Source organism: Cyprinodon tularosa, unplaced genomic scaffold, assembly GCF_016077235.1.
Source record: "Cyprinodon tularosa strain WSP-4 unplaced genomic scaffold, ASM1607723v1 ctg373, whole genome shotgun sequence".
Taxonomy (NCBI): Eukaryota; Metazoa; Chordata; class Actinopteri; order Cyprinodontiformes; family Cyprinodontidae; genus Cyprinodon; species Cyprinodon tularosa.
In genome coordinates, this window is record NW_024039089.1 from 157,392 (window position 1) to 173,590 (window position 16,199).

General features: G+C 41.4%; 1 protein-coding gene across 2 annotated transcripts; it reads left to right on the forward strand.

The window, feature by feature from the left end:
• Positions 1 to 487: 487 nt before the first annotated feature.
• On the forward strand, positions 488 to 13,614 carry ccdc92 (coiled-coil domain containing 92). Of its 2 annotated transcripts, none has more exons than XM_038296614.1 (4): positions 488 to 578; positions 7,977 to 8,147; positions 9,197 to 9,238; positions 12,541 to 13,614. In XM_038296614.1, the coding sequence occupies exons 2-4, from the start codon at positions 8,012 to 8,014 to the stop codon at positions 13,347 to 13,349; spliced, it is 987 nt and encodes a 328-aa protein (XP_038152542.1). In that variant the 5' UTR covers positions 488 to 578; positions 7,977 to 8,011; the 3' UTR covers positions 13,350 to 13,614. The 2 variants fall into 2 exon arrangements, with proteins under 2 accessions (XP_038152542.1, XP_038152541.1); XM_038296613.1 differs by lacking the exon at positions 488 to 578 and adding an exon at positions 723 to 892.
• Positions 13,615 to 16,199: the final 2,585 nt, after the last annotated feature.

The window sequence follows — 16,199 nt, forward strand, 5'->3', positions numbered from 1 at the left end:
TTTTTAGACTGTGAAAGTGTGAATGGCAAGAATGAGAACTAAGTTTTTTTTTAAAAGCTCCCTGGCTATCCAGTGAATAGCAACACTGCCCTCTGCTGTCTATAAGGTACCTTGCAACTTTCCCATTCTTACATTCCCTTATTTAAATATAATTAATATATATTAATGTAATACATATTATATATATATAATGTTATATTTTTATTAGTATATTATTATCATTATTTTATATATATATATATATATATATATATATATATATATATATATATATATATATATATATATATATATCTATATATATATATATATATATATATATATATATATATATATATATATATATATATATATATATATATATATATATATATATAATGTATATAAATATATAAAAACATTATGTAAATAATTGTTTATTCTACCTTTCCAAAGAAAATATAAACTGCAATGCAATTTCACGACCGTACCGCTAGGTGGCGGAAATACTTCCTTGTTCCGTTACCATGGTGATGACGCTCATAAACGCATAACGGCGAGTGCACCTGCTGCTACCTGCGCAGTTTATGTCATTTAAGGTCAGTAATTGCTTTTGTTTTGCTTTTTTTTTTTTCTCTAATAAACTTCTTGAAAAACTGAACTTGTATTTATAATAAATATGATCAGCTGAGAGACAGAGAGATCCAGGGTGTAAACGTTTAGGTCGGTCATTTGCTCTGGCTTCCCATGGTGCATCGCTTTATTTTGTCTAGTAGCTCAGGGAGATCCGACAGGCAGCATCACCGACATGCCCTGCAAGGTGGACTGCGCTTAGCCGCTAAGGCTAGCCCCTTCATCCTGTGTTTAGTAGATTTTAGATGCTCCTCGGAGGCCAACTATTTGTATCTGAAAGGTAAGCTTTAATATAAACACTATTAACGTTTCGGCGTCCTTAGCTTTTTAGCTAGGCTACATCATAGATTCATTCATTGACCTAATCCAAAAGATAAATGATTATTCTCATCAAAATGTGACAGTTTAAGTGGGATTGGAGATTAAAACCGGCTTGGTTTGTAGATTATATCGGTTATTATCTAGGCGTAAATTGTATTTTAAATGTTTAAATCATTTTAAATACGCTTGTCTCTCCGCCGGTGGTGCAAAGCGTCAATAAAAAGCATGCCCTGTTTTCTGGGAGGTGACGCATTTTCAGAACAATCCAGAACGTGTATTTTATGATCGGCACCTCCTTCCTCCTGCACAGAACCAACCCTCCTTATACCGGACAGGTTCTCCTGGAAGCAGGGCCATCCTTTGTGATGATGCATGCAGACACATTTAGATTATTATAAAGGTTTCCGTTTATATATTATGTGATAACAGCAGTGGATCAGTCCTGACTGTTGCATGTGTAAAGTTGACAGTAGTGCTGATGGAAAGCAATGATCTCTGATTGTTTCTGTCAGCAGCAGCTGAGGTTTTATATGCAGGGTGCTGTCCGCAATGCAGGTGCTGAAATCTAAAGTGTCAGGCATGCCTGCCAACCCCCTCCAGATGTTTTCACCTCATTATAGCTACAAGGAATATCTGTTATGGGTGTACTACTCTTCTTTTAACATTCTGAATGTTACTGTAATGGTCAGGATTTGGGGAGTTTGGTTATATATGAGCAGAGCCGGCCCTAGATTAAATGGGGCCCCTTAGCAGAATTTGAATTGGGGGCCCAAATTATTATTATTTTTTTTAAGTCTTAGGGAAGTCATATTTGAATGTCAAATCATTTTTGCTTAAACATGTATTTAAATGTACTTTTTATCAGACCATATTCTCCCAATACTTAGAAAATTAAAACTTCAAATCTGTGTTTTTTTCCCCCATTATCTTATGCAGGCCAGTTAGTTCTACATCAGCCTGTACACCTAAATTCGGTCAATCATATACCAACGCCATCTGTCAATCAATTTTTTTGGTCATAGCATCTTGATTCATATGTCGCAGCTGATATACACAATGGTTGAAATAATAAATAAGAATTATTTCCTTTCCCATTGAGTTGCGTCCCAGTGTTCACGTGGATGGACGTCTGTGTCTTCAGCAGGCGTAGAGCTAACAGAACTGGCAGCGTTGCGAGGCAAGGGCTCAAACATGTACAGCTGGAAGCCTTCTACACCAAACCAAGCTTCTGCCGCCCTGGCGTCCTCTTCCACAACATCTTTCCTCCTCTAAATAAAAAATGTATGATGGAGGAGACTCATCCATGACCTCCGACACTAAACTCTCCTCTTCTTGCATGTTTCCGCTGTCCATAGCGTTCCTTGACAGTGTAGTTTCTAAGTCACCAATTTAGTGCTACTTGGTCCCAATGGAATTTCCCATTGTGAACCTACTAGCACTAAGTTGCTAACTGGTTAGCAAGATGCTCCTGACAAACCGGTCCCGCTACCTTGATAATTTGACCAATCACATTCACTTTATTCACTTGTGTAAAGTCGATCCCCATTCGGGAGAATTCAGAAATGCAACATCTGGAACAGCCGCTTTCCTGTGACTAATGTAAAATAACGGTGGAGCTGATTCTTTGTTTAGAAAGCTGTGTCCTAAAGAGTCGGTAGAGTTTGTTAACAGGGTTTAATTTAGTTTTGATTAGTTTTGCAGGATTGAAATGAGTAAACACAGACAAAAGCAGCAAAAACAAATAATTTAATTTACAAATATAAAACTCATATGCTAGTAAAATTTTCACACCACATGTATATTAAAGTTATTAAGTACTTAAATTTTAAATAACGGAATATTTTGAACCTTTATGAAATCTGGAATAACTAACTAAAGATTTAATGCATAAAGATCTTTATTCTGTGTAAGAAATGAAACATTTTGAGGGCTTCTTGCTAACCTTTAAGTCCTAAATTGCATCTCTGCTCCCTTATACCTTGGACTACAAAGCTGTCTATTGATATATTAGGATGGAAAGAGAAAGGGCATTGCTCTTAAACATTGCTGTACAAAAACTGAGGAAGATACCATGAAGGTTTTCTCTTGGCTTAGGGCGGTAGCTACTTTTATTATTTGGATTCTCTTTGGAGGCAGATATTGATTGGTGTTTTAGGAAGGACCAGCTGAAGGCATCAAGTTACTGTATATCAAGGTTTGAAGAAAATTACTGATTCTAAACTGTCAAATTTGTTTAAGGGGTTTCACTGAGGGTGGATGTTGTTAAGCGTTTATGTGAGCTGGCTGAAAGAGAGCTCGCTCCAATTCCCTTTGTTTATAATAAAACCAAATTCTTCTAAATATGGTCACAAAAAACCCCATCCTGATCTGAAGACTAAAGGCTTTTTTATGCTTCTGACTCATAGCCTCTGCAACCATGAAATCCGTCTCTGTGTGCGACCATGCTCCCCCGCGCAGAGGTTCTGCAACCGTCGTCGTGCACCTCAAAAAAATCCTGACTACACATCAGACGGTTGCAAACCTGCGCAGACCTCAAGTGTAAATGCGCAGACAAAAAGCAGCTGTGATTGGTCCTTGGTATGCTTTTCCGGCTGTCTGTGTGGTCGTCCTTCTCGATTCGGTGCCAGGGTGCGCGATTTTTAAAAACCGAGGAACAACTACAATGGACAACTACGATGAAAGGTTAATCGGTCTTTTTGCCAACTCCATTAACAGAACCTGTTTCTCTTCGATGTCTAGCAACTCTAGATCCATGTCCGTGACTGTGATATCTTGCAGACATGCCATTGTTCTTTTGGAAAATAATCACTCCCGCCGGCGCCACCGAAGTTCTCGTGACCATCCACCCAAGTCCTCGAATAGGCTCCCCCTTGCTCTTTGGGAGGAAACTGCTGTGCGTAGCTAGAAATTGCAGATGGTGCAGAAGCAAACCAGCAAAACTGGTTCACGACCAGACCCAAGTAACATTTGATGTGTGCGTTTGCAGAAGTATAATCTGCCCTTAAAGATCACCCTTTGCCACTTGCAGCAGGTGTTTACTCACTGTTTTTGCATAATGTGCCTGAATCTAAGCCAAATTAACAAATGTTTAGCTTTTAAATCAAGTTATAATCTTTTGTCTTTGTGTAAACTCTATGAAGCGCAGCCCATGCATTGAATTGTTGGTATTTTAGTGCTGGACTAGACAATGTTTCTGTGATGGTCTTTCATTGCCGTAGGATGGAAGCTTCTTCCTAATGTTTCATGCTGCTGCAGCTCATATATTATTCAACATTGATCTCAGTTTGGGAAAATACTGATGGGTGTGTTTATGAATAATCATAATAAGAAGGATAATTCAAATAAAATCTAGAGTTAACTTTTTTTTTATAGGTTTTATGAAAAGGGTTCAGTTAGCGTGTTTTTTTTTTCTGTGTCCGCCATGCTGCATTATGCTTTATGAGCCACGTCGATGGGGAAGTTGTCTGAGGTCACGTCTTTGCAAGTGGAAAGCTTTCTGAGCTATTCTAGGAAAGAGCCGGGATGAGAGATATGCTCGCAGCGCAGGGTTTACCGGAAGGACTCCACATTACTCATCAATTATAGATTATCCCCTCAGCCTTTATCACACACCGCTGGCTGTGTTTGTTCTAAACAGTCTGTGTTTTGGTGTTGGCACTCTCTTTTTTTTTTTTACTTTTCCCCAGCAAGTCATGAAAAGGGAGACGTTTCTGCTGAAACCAGGGAGCCTGCTCAGTCAGGAGTCTTAAGATTAATTATTCATGTTAGTGAGCTGGTGTTATAAGTGTGTGTGTGTGTGTTTGGGGGGGGGGGGGGGGGGTGTGCAGGGATCAATGTGCTTTTATCCCTTGGTTGTTAGACTGAGTGATTGTGTCTGTCCGTGGCCCAGTGAAGGAGGGAGAAAGGTGGAGCATGACGGAGGAGGATTTTTTTTTTTGTTTCAGACTGACCTGCCCCACCCAGTGTCATCATCATATGTATCAGTGCATAAAGCTGGGGGGGGGGGGTTTGTTACTCATGGGATGGTTACTGGATCAGATGTTCCGTCAGTGTGAGCATTAACATCACAATTTGTCATTTTAGCATCTAAACGATGAGTCACTAACAAATCATCATTGGCTGTTATGTTCTTCAGATCATTTACTCCCACTTTAACTGACTGGGGGGAAATTTCTGGGTGAATTTTTACTGCATCACATTCCAAAACCTGACACAGATCATAGTCCCCAGGATGCTAAATGCCACACAGAGCTGGAAACACTGCATCAATGGATAAGACATAAAAACACGGTTAGAGCGGCACATTTATTGCTGCTGATATTGTTTTCCACAGGATGTGCCTTCTGTGTTATTACTGTTCCCAAAGAAAACGTCTAATTTCTAAAGAACTCAATGAAATATTGTATTGTTCCAAGCAGCAGCATGTTGGTATTTGACTGTGTTGCTGTTTGACAGGTTTCCAGTTTGGTTTGGGAGTTGGGATATCAATTTTCTTCCTCAGCCACAAAGGCACAAATCACATCCTTTTGCTTGTTTTTCAAAAAAGAAATTGAGGGTTTTTTTTCCCAGCTAAAACAGACTAAATAGTTTTAGAAGACAAATATGAAGCAAATATGAAAACTGCCCTTTGGTTAGCATAAGCAGAAATCTAACCTACCAGGAAAATGGCTCCTGTGCTTCTTTAATTCGTCACCAACGCTCAGAAGCTTGACCTGTCCGCTTAAATCGGAGAAATCTAAAACCAAGAAGAAGTTAGTTTGATTTAGAGCTACTAGGATCTGGTAGAAATAAACAATTATCTGTCAAAAGTTATAAACAATTATTTATATTAAGGCCGAAACAATGAATCAGATGAATTGTGATTAAACAATTACTGAAACAATTGTCAGCTAATTTAGTAATTGATTAATCGTTACCTGGATTGCAGAGACTCTAAAACATGCCTTCAGCTAACAGAGCGACCCACGTAGAGCAGTAATTCTATCAACATTTAAAAAAATATATATATATAAACATTCTGAATTTAAGATAAAAAAAAAATGTCTCCTTTCAACATGTTGTATCCAGAACTCCTCAAGTGGAAAAGTTTTAGTTCACCTGGTGTCATTTAGAAAAATTCTTCATGAAGGAACCTATCTGATTATAAATCTAAAAAAATTATCCGCAGATTAATCAATTTGTAAAATAATAATTACTTGCAGCCCTAATTTGTATAGTAATATAGCAAAATTAATACTTTTTCTTTGCCCTACTTTAGACTGTATGGAAGATTTTCTATTTTTTAATAAATCCTTTTGATAAAAATGTTTTAGCTCTGAACTTTAAAGTCGTAGGGAAATCATATTTAAATGTCAAATCATTCTGGCTTAAACATCTATACAAATGTACTTTTTTTCCAGACGATATTTTCCCAAAATATAGAAAAAAAATCCTGTGTAAAAATCTGTGTTTTTTTCTTTCATTATCTTATGCAGGCCAGTTAGTTATACGTCAGCCTGAACACCTAAATTCGGCCAATCATATATCAACATTCATCTGTCAATCACATTTTTTGGGTCATTGATTCACATGTCACAGTTGAAATAAGAAATAAGAATCATTTACTTTACCGTCCCCGCTTTCCTCCTCTAAATATAAAATGGATGATGTAGGAGACTCATCCACGACCTCCGACACTAAACTCTCCTCCTCTTGCATGTTTCCTCTGTCCATAGCGTTCCTTGACAGTGTCGTTTCTAAGTCACCAATTTAGTGCTACTTGGTCCCAATGGAATTTCCCATTGGGAACCTACTAGCACTAAGTTGCTAACTGGTTAGCAAGATGCTTCCGACAAACCGGCCACAACCAAACTAGTTTGCAAACCTTCTGCCACAACAATCCCGCCCCCTAGATAAAAGACAAATCACATTCACTTTATTCAATCATGTTAAGTCGGGCACCACTCGGGAGAATTTGGAAATGCAACGATTGGAACGGCTGCTTTCCTATGATTTTAAACAAAGGATGAATGAGCAGAGATGTAGCCAGTTCCTACTGATGATTATAGGTTTGATACAATGAGGCTTTTTTTCTCTAAATGATTATACCTGGAGATTTTAAACAAACATCTGTTGGACATACCAAGAAACTGAAAAGGGGTCACCTTTTGGTTCCAATGAGGATCGAAACCATGGCGAAATGATCGAACAAACGGAATAAACTAAAAACCAACCTTCTGTCCAGATCATCTTAGTCCCGACCATGATTCCTGTAGTAAAACTTTGAGGGCAGGAAAACTCTTTCTTCATGAATACTGAGTAATATGAAGAGCTGCCAGTACTGAAACAGGCTGTGTTCACTTAAACTTGTATAATAAACATATTTTTCATCAGCCTTTTGCTTTCCAATTTTAGATTTTCTCTTTCTGGCAGATTAATTTGCCCATTCTGCAGCCAAGTGAGGTGCATGCATTGCCGCTCCGTTTTCTTTGATCTGTTCTTGAATCACTTTTTTGTTTGTTTAAATTGAGACTTGTGTAACTGTTATGATTTTTGTCAATTTTTTCGTATAAAAGAAGAAGAAAAAAACAACATCGGCTTAAAAAATCAGGCCCTAAACCAATTAAGATATTAGATATTGACATCTTAAAGCCGATATTAATGCAATTGTGATGAAAAGAGTAGTAACAGTGATAAAAAAAAATTCTAGATTCTGTTTCATTGGTAGGTTGGGCTATTTTAGAGTTGGCTTGTAGCCTCATGTTGTCCATTAGGGCTACCTGAAGCCCACAGGCACCATGTTAGCGACCCCCTCATCAACAGATTTAGCTACTACGAAGGGCTTACTAGATATGCTTACATAAATGGATGGATTTAAAAAAAAGTTTTAGTCTGAGCTGTTTCTAAAACAACACATAATATGTCTTTAATTACTGGCTTTATTTAATGCTGCATACTTTGGACGTCATACACAACAAACTGTAAGAATTCCAGTTATTGTGTGCTGGAATATGATGTTCGTCTTCATTTTTCCCTCTATCGCTTTGCCTTCTCTGTCTTCTCAGTTTTAAGGGTGGAATAAATCCAGACATATATCACCATGGCCTCAGCAAACGTGACGTTGGAGAATCAGTTGCACAGCGCTCAGAAGAACCTGCTCTTTCTGCAGCAGGACCACGCGAACACACTGAAGGGGCTTCATGCTGAGATCCGCAGGCTACAGCAGCAATGCACGGGTGAGCTCCTGCAAAAAACTTCAGCTTTTCATGTTTCTCTGGGGAATCAGCAAATTTTAGACACATTTTCAAAGTATCAACATTTTGAAACAGAAAAAAGAGTCAAAGCGTATATCGGGTATTTGTACCACAGGTTTAAACAATATCTGAGTCATCAGATATTGTTTAAAATAAAACGGTATCTGATATCTTCATGTGAAAAGGTCTTATAAGATAATGGCTCTGCCCAGCATTTAAAGGGATTGTGGAGGATTTTTGCTATTTTTTTAAAAGACCCGCCCTGTCCAGTTTAAAAGAAATCCACATGCACAACCCTGTACCCGGTCCTGAGCGGGACCGCCTATTAGACGTGTACGAGAGCGTGCAGAAGCCCATTTCTCTTCGTGCATGCTCTGTATAAAGTTGTTGTTTTCATAGCTCATATAAGCTTACTGTGTCCGAACGTCCGTCCTAACCCCTAAATCCCTCAATCACTATATATTAGTCGGGTCTGTCAGGTAGCGACAGCCTATGGCAACGGCGGGCCGCTGTGACAGCAAATCCCATAATGCTTTGCGAGGAGAGCTCTCCGCGCAAAGCATTCTGGGATATATCTGCCTCTTCTGAGGCCTTTCTTTTCTTCTCATACACTTTGTAGACACTTTTTCTCTTACGACCCTCGGCCATTTTCAAAGAACCACGGTGAGAAAGGTGAGCTTCAGTGACTGTCTGAAACCGTAGCTCCCTACAGATATGCCTGAAAGTGTGCATGCACGGGAAAAGATAGCTAACTGGGATGGGCACATAGGACAGTCTTACGTAAACATATCCGCAGAATGATTGACAGTTAGGAGGACCTCTTATTTAGATGATCCACCCGTGAATAAAAGATCTTCCTCTATACCTTTAAGTAATGATCAAAATAGATGTAAGAACATCCACTTTAGAGATCAGTTTCATGAACAAAACAAAGCATAAAGTTGTTTAGTCCGGAAATGCAGTGAGCTTGGTTAGTGAGGAGCTCTCAGCTGCATCATTTTTTGTTTCAACATCATTTTCTTTGTTTCTAGACTTGACCTATGAACTCACTGTGCGGAGCTCTGATCCATCAGGTAAGCCACAATATATATCTTATATCTATATCTTGTTATCTATTAATTAATTAAATTACAACGCTCTATTTATTTTATCTAACTACTTTATTTTCCAGAAAAATCGTGTCAATTATCCTGGCAGTCATAGGGAGCCATCAGCAGAGCAAATCCTACTTTATTTGCATTTGATTAAATGAATCAGGCATGTATTATTTAAACCCAAATTTAAGGAAGACATGTTCATGGATTCCGTTTCCGTCCAGTGTGGTTTCCGTCCTGGTCGTGGAACGCTGGACCAGCTCTACACCCTCAGCAGGGTCCTGGAGGGTGCATGGGAGTTCGCCCAACCAGTCTACATGTGCTTTGTGGACTTGGAGAAGGCGTTCGACCGTGTCCCTCGGGGGGCCCTGTGGGGGGTTCTCCGGGAGTACGGGGTACCGGGCCCTTTGATACGGGCTGTCAGGTCCCTGTATGACCGGTGTCAGAGTCTGGTCCGCATTGCCGGCAGTAAGTCGGGCTCGTTTCCAGTGAGAGTTGGACTCCGCCAGGGCTGCCCTTTGTCACCGATTCTGTTCATTACCTTCATGGACAGAATTTCTAGGCGCAGCCAAGGTGTTGAGGGGATCCGTTTTGGTGGCCTTAGGATTGCGTCTCTGCTTTTTGCAGATGATGTGGTCCTGTTGGCTTCATCAAGTCGTGATCTGCAGCTCTCGCTGGATCGGTTCGCAGCCGAGTGTGAAGCGGCCGGGATGGGGATCAGTGCCTCCAAATCCGAGGCCATGGTCTTGAGCCGGAAAAGGGTAGAGTGCCTTCTCCGGGTCAGGGGGGGTGTCCTGCCCCAAGTGGAGGAGTTTAAGTATCTTGGGATCTTGTTCACGAATGAGGGAAGAAGGGAGCGGGAGATCGACAGGCGGATTGGTGCAGCGTCTGCCGTGAAGCGGGCGCTGTACCGGTCCGTCGTGGTGAAGAGAGAGCTGAGTCAAAAAGCGAAGCTCTCGATTTACCGGTCGATCTACGTTCCTACCCTCATCTATGGTCATGAACTCTGGGTCATGACCGAAAGAACGAGATCGCGGATACAAGCGGCCGAAATGGGTTTCCTCCGTAGGGTGGCTGGGCTCTCCCTTAGAGATAGGATGAGAAGCTCGGTCATCCGGGAGGGACTCGGAGTAGAGCCGCTGCTCCTCCACGTCGAGAGGAGCCAGTTGAGGTGGCTTGGGCATCTGTTTAGGATGCCTCCTGGACGCCTCCCTGGTGAGGTGTTCCGGGCACGTCCCACCGGGGGGAGGCCCCGGGGAAGACCCAGGACACGCTGGAGAGACTATGTTTCTCGGCTGGCCTGGGAACGCCTTGGGGTTCCTCCTGAAGAGCTGGAAGAAGTGGCTGGGGAGAGGGAAGTCTGGGCCTCCCTTCTTAAGCTGCTGCCCCCGCGACCCGACCCCGGATAAGCGGAGGAAGATGGATGGATGGATGGATGGATGTTCATGGATATTTCCTACAAAAATAGATATACCATTTATTATTAATGGATTTGACTCAACTTTACTGTTTTATATATACATATATATCAAATGTCTTGGGAAAACTTTACACCGTCTATGTTTTCTTCACTTTCTTGTTCTAAAATTATGAGTAAACACATTACAAGCAACAAAAATGGAAAAGAATAGCAGTCTAATATTTTTCTTTTCACGGACTGTAAATGTAAAAAGGAAGTAGTCAGACAATTCAAAGTGCTTTACGTGAGAAAAAATTTACATTGCAATGGCTGAGAGGCAACAGTAATATTTAAAGAGAAGACAATATGGAATAAAATAGATAATACACTGTCCATTTAGACAAAATTATTTATACATTTAAAGAAAGACTAAATGATGAAGAAAATGGAGTGAAAGTTAAAATTGAAACCTAACTAATAATGTTCAGATATCACAATCAAAGGCCTTTCTAAACAAGTTTTAAATCTGGATTTAAAGCAACAGTCCTCAAGCTACAGAGAGAGCCAGACATTCAGCTGATAACAGGAAGGCTGAACAGAGCACGATCAGTTGCTCTCTGTAATTCTGTGGAGTTTGCAATTTTCAGTTTTATAGAAATTGTCAGCCTTTCAGAAATATCAGAGTTTATTTAAGAATCTGTATTTTAAAGGAAATAAAAAGAAAAAAGAGGCTAATGTTTACCATAGTTATGCTAGCTACACTTAGCTAAGATTCCCTAGATTACAGTGTATTTGTCTCTCAGTAATAATTACAGATGCCTAGAAAGCTGAGAATATAGTGACACTGCTTTGTTCTTATAGCTTAGTAGAGATTTTTTTATTGGCCGTGTAGTCAAAGCATTTCAAAAATCGGAGATTATAAATCAATTGCATAATTTTAATCAGTGTATCTCTGATTAACTATCATTAGGTACTAATATTAATGTTAACTTTTAATTTGATTCATTTTAGATTAGGTCTTGTTTTGCTAAAAAGAAGTCAGATAAATTTAAAATCAAAATTTTACTAAGGCATCTGATCCACATTGTTAGCAGATACTGAAGCTAAGCTCTGCCCCACAGAGGCTTCATTACTGTCACCTTTCTCTGTCAGCAGACAGGCTGCTAACAAGTCTTAACCAGGAAGAACTCCACCGTTTGAGTCTCTGATGTTGACTCGAACTCCCCAGATAGCCCTTCCCACTAAACCACGCTGATGTAGCTGTCTGAGTATGAAGCGTGCCGCATGGAATCAGGACGTGATGTCAGGTTTTTGACAGAGCTGTGTGGGATCAATACTTTTAGGGCCTCCAGTCGGTCTCACTATCATGTTAGTGTGGGACATCTCTTAGATTGGAGAGCAGGAAATGAGATTATCTGTCCCTGAGCTAATGCACAGCCTCCAACCGGCTCATTGCATCTGCACCAACAGGACTGAGTGCACCAGCCCCCCTTCTGAGTCCATGAGGGGAAAATTATACCGATGTTTCCCATCATTAACCGTTTGATTGAAAACTATGAAAAACATTTTATATTGCCAGTTCCATTTGAGTATTAAACATTTTGCTGCAGAGTTTTTGCACACAGTGCAGCACATTTTGTTGGTGTTTTACAGTAAAGTAGGAGCTGCTGTGATGGAGATCAGATGAGAGTTAGTAGGAGCTGTAATGTGAGCCTGGAGCTGTAAAGCACCGCACATGACTCTCTGAGGGATCAGGCTGTCTCTATGTGAGCTGACAGACGGTCTGAGCTTAATGCACGGCCTAAACTCTGCATGCGTCTCAAACGTTGTGTTTATGAAACACGTGTAACAGCTGTGATGTTGTTCATTACTGTGTGTTCAGACAGCAGCGAGGAGCGATGCAAGGAGCTGCAAAGGAGGTGCGAGGAGCTGGAGGCCCAACTTAAAAAGAAGGAGGAGGAGAACACGGAGCTGCTCAGAGACCTGGAGCAAAAGAACGCCATGATCTCCGTCCTGGAGAACACCATCAAAGAGAGGGAGAAGAAGTACCTGGAGGAGCTGAAGATGAAGAGCCATAAGCTGGCCGTGTTGTCCGGGGAGCTGGAGCAGAGGGCCAGCACCATCGCTTACCTCACCTCTCAGCTTCACGCCACCAAGAAGAAGCTTTTTGCTGGGAGTTCCTCCGAGGCGAGCCCTAACGTCAGTCCCATCAGCTCATACAAGCCAACGCCCCCCCCTGCCAAAGAGAGGCAGCCTGAGACCCCCCGCCGCCGTATGAAGAAAAGCCTGTCCCAGCCGCTCCACCCAGAGCTCACAGAGGTGTACCGCCTCGGCCCGGACGGGCGGCGGGTGGTCCTGAGGGAACCGGTGGACGCCATGCCCGACCCCACGCCCTTCCTGCAGGCAGGCCGGGAATCGCCCGAGCACCAGGTGGTGCGTGAACGGCTCCCCGTCCTCCCCCCCATCGCCTCCGACCACTCCCCCGTCCCTCCCCTGGGGGCGGCAGCCAGTCCCCGACACAGTCCCGCTCGGGACCGTCAGTACAGGGCCCACGTGGGCGTGGCGCACCGCATCCCGCACGGCACCCCGCCCCTCGCCCCGCCGCAGGCCGAGCTGGAGACGCTGGCGGTGGACCAGGTCAAGGAGCACAAGGTTGTGCAGAAGCGCTCGGAAGCAGATAGGACAGTTTAACACTGCAGCTGCGCATTCATCTAGGGCCAGATGCATAAAACTCCGTTTTATGATTAAAACAGAGTATAAGCACAAAGGCAGAAACGTGCTTATGCGGTCCATTTGCTGGATTTATAATAAACCTTGCCGAAATACTCATACTGCTTGAAACTTTACTACATTCTGTTTGGTTTCAACCACAAACTTCAGTTTATTTGGAGCTAATTTACTGCTGCAGAATCAGAGCATCATTTTGAAGGAAGGAAAGAAGGGAGGAAGGCAGGCAGGCAGGCAGGCAGGCAGGCAGGCAGGCAGGCAGGAAGGAAGGAAGGAAGGAAGGAAGGAAGGAAGGAAGGAAGGAAGGAAGGAAGGAAGGAAGGAAGGAAGGAAGGAAGGCAGGCAGGCAGGCAGGCAGGCAGGCAGGCAGGCAGGCAGGCAGGAAGGAAGGAAGGAAGGAAGGAAGGAAGGAAGGAAGGAAGGAAGGAAGGAAGGAAGGAAGGAAGGAAGGAAGGAAGGAAGGAAGGAAGGAAAGGAAAGGATATTATATTATTCTGGTGAAGATTCTTAGTCATCCAGGTCATAGTCATTCCAAAAAAGTTTAAAAAAAAATCAATCCACTGGACTTTTTTTTCGAAGTTTGAAGATGTTTCGCTTCTCATCCAGGAAGCTTTTTCAATTCAAAATGTCAGAAATTACGTTGAGTTCGAGGCTTTATACCAGAGGTCAAAGATTAGCAGAGCGGGGTCCAAATTTCTGACATTTTGAATTGAAAAAGCTTCCTGAATGGGAAGCGAAACATCTTCAAACTTCGAAAAAAAAGTCCAGTGGATTGTTTTTCAACTTTTTTGGAATCAAGGAATAGGATGTATGTTTTTTAAAGTTTTGTAGAAACACTTTTGGCTTCAAGTAGTCGATTCTTTGGAGAACCATTTTTTTTAGTGTAGTTTGAGCTGCAGGTAATTTCAGGTGTTTCTCTACCAGCTGTGCCCATCGAGACACTAAAACCTGAACAAATGTATGGCGACCATCTTTGAGTCGCAGCAGATTGAATCTGAAGGAATCAAGTCAAGACTGATTGGAAACATGCATTGTTTTTTATTTAAACCTTCATAGTTGTGAAGTTGTTCTGCTGCTAGACATGAAACTCCACTGAGGTCTTCGGTTCTCCTCTAGGAGGACTGTATCCAGCTCCATCAAGCTTCCACCATGCTTTACTATGGCGGTGCTGTGTTCAGGTTGATCAGCAGTGTTTGTTTTCTGTTTTTCTTTCTGTTTTCAACCATCTTTCTTTTAACAAATACCTCGTGTTTAGAGCAGGGGCCAAGTTGTTGTCTTGACATCAGATTCCTCCACCTGAGCTGTGAATCTCTGCAGCTCCTCCATAGTTACCATTAGTGCTATATTCAAAGCTTGGTTATAGTCGAACTTTTGGATTATGCGTTGGAATTTTTTGAGGTATCAGAGAAATAAGAGTCAATTACATGAACATAAAACCTTCTTTTATATGGAAAGTTTTTTTAAATGATTATATTTTTCCTTTTTAATCTCACAATAATGGGATTTAAATCACCCTTTGCACAGAAGTCATTAAAACAGGCTGAAGGTTGTGATGCGAATGTAAAAAAGTTCCAAGGCGTATGAATACGTATGTAAGGCACTGCTTCAGTCGGTGAATCTAAATCGTTTTAAAATGTTACGCTGATGCACTTTTAATATATCAGGTTCATAAGCCTTTTAAGGGTTCAAGTATGAAGGGTATGTGTTTATTCTCAGTTATGGAACCTGGATTATAATCTAATACTTATGCAACATTAATCCACTGTAACTTCAAAGCAACAAACAGTACAACAGTAATATTAGAACATCAATGTTTGGTTGTTTTCTTAATAACAAATGTCTTCCAGCACATCTTTTTGTTTTTTAAGTTTAATGCATCCGGTTTGACGTGTGAGTCACACATCTAATGTGCAGGAGATGAAATATGCATTGTTTTGGTTTATGCATCTGACCCTAGTGTACGTCCATCACCCTGCAACAAGAGCAAAGAGCCTGAACCACTGTGCAGCCTGCTTTTTTTAACGAATGCTCCACTTTACGTTCCGTTCATCCACAGTAGGAAGGGACTACTGTAAAGCATGCCAAATTTACTTTAATTTAGTTTTAGTTTTTGCTGTTACACTCCCTTCTGAGCTTTCGCTTAGACCCTCTGGTGGATCTGCTTTATGTGGTGCATACAACCAATTTTCAGCCAAATATCTGCGTCAGTGCCTGCTGTACGAAAGTAGCCTTGGCTGTAGGTTACCTTTTACATATCTGGGTTTGCTCCACCTTAACAGTACCCGGCTGGAAGTAGCAACAGTCTATATAACAAGACGTCAGCAGCTTCATAGGATAGAGGTGAAGAAATCGAGCTACTACTCCCCAAATGTCTTTGTTTTAACTTGATGTCTGTATATTCACATGACTGTAGGTAGAAGCTGCAATATATGTAACTGAAACGCGCCAGTTATGGAGTCGAAGTTTGAACTTTTCCTTTGCTTATAGAAGGAAAGCAGCACTGAACATATTTTAATGCAATATGTGTATATGGTGAACTGGGAGGGTTTGTGTGCGTTTGAGCGAGGAGGAGCGTGAGAGTGCGTCTGACGACGGACAAGGGAGGATTGGGTCTGTCACACAAAGGGCATTTTTAAAACACTGCTGGATATTGTGATATCACTAACTGTACTTTTTAAAAGGCTGTCGATTTGTAATGAGGTCTTTTTAATTTATGGTTGATTAAAGAAACCGAGAGAAAAAAAAAAACAGCCCTGATGCACTCTGTACCTATTCGCACCACTAAAATGTTGGTATTTAAATCTCTTAATAGCC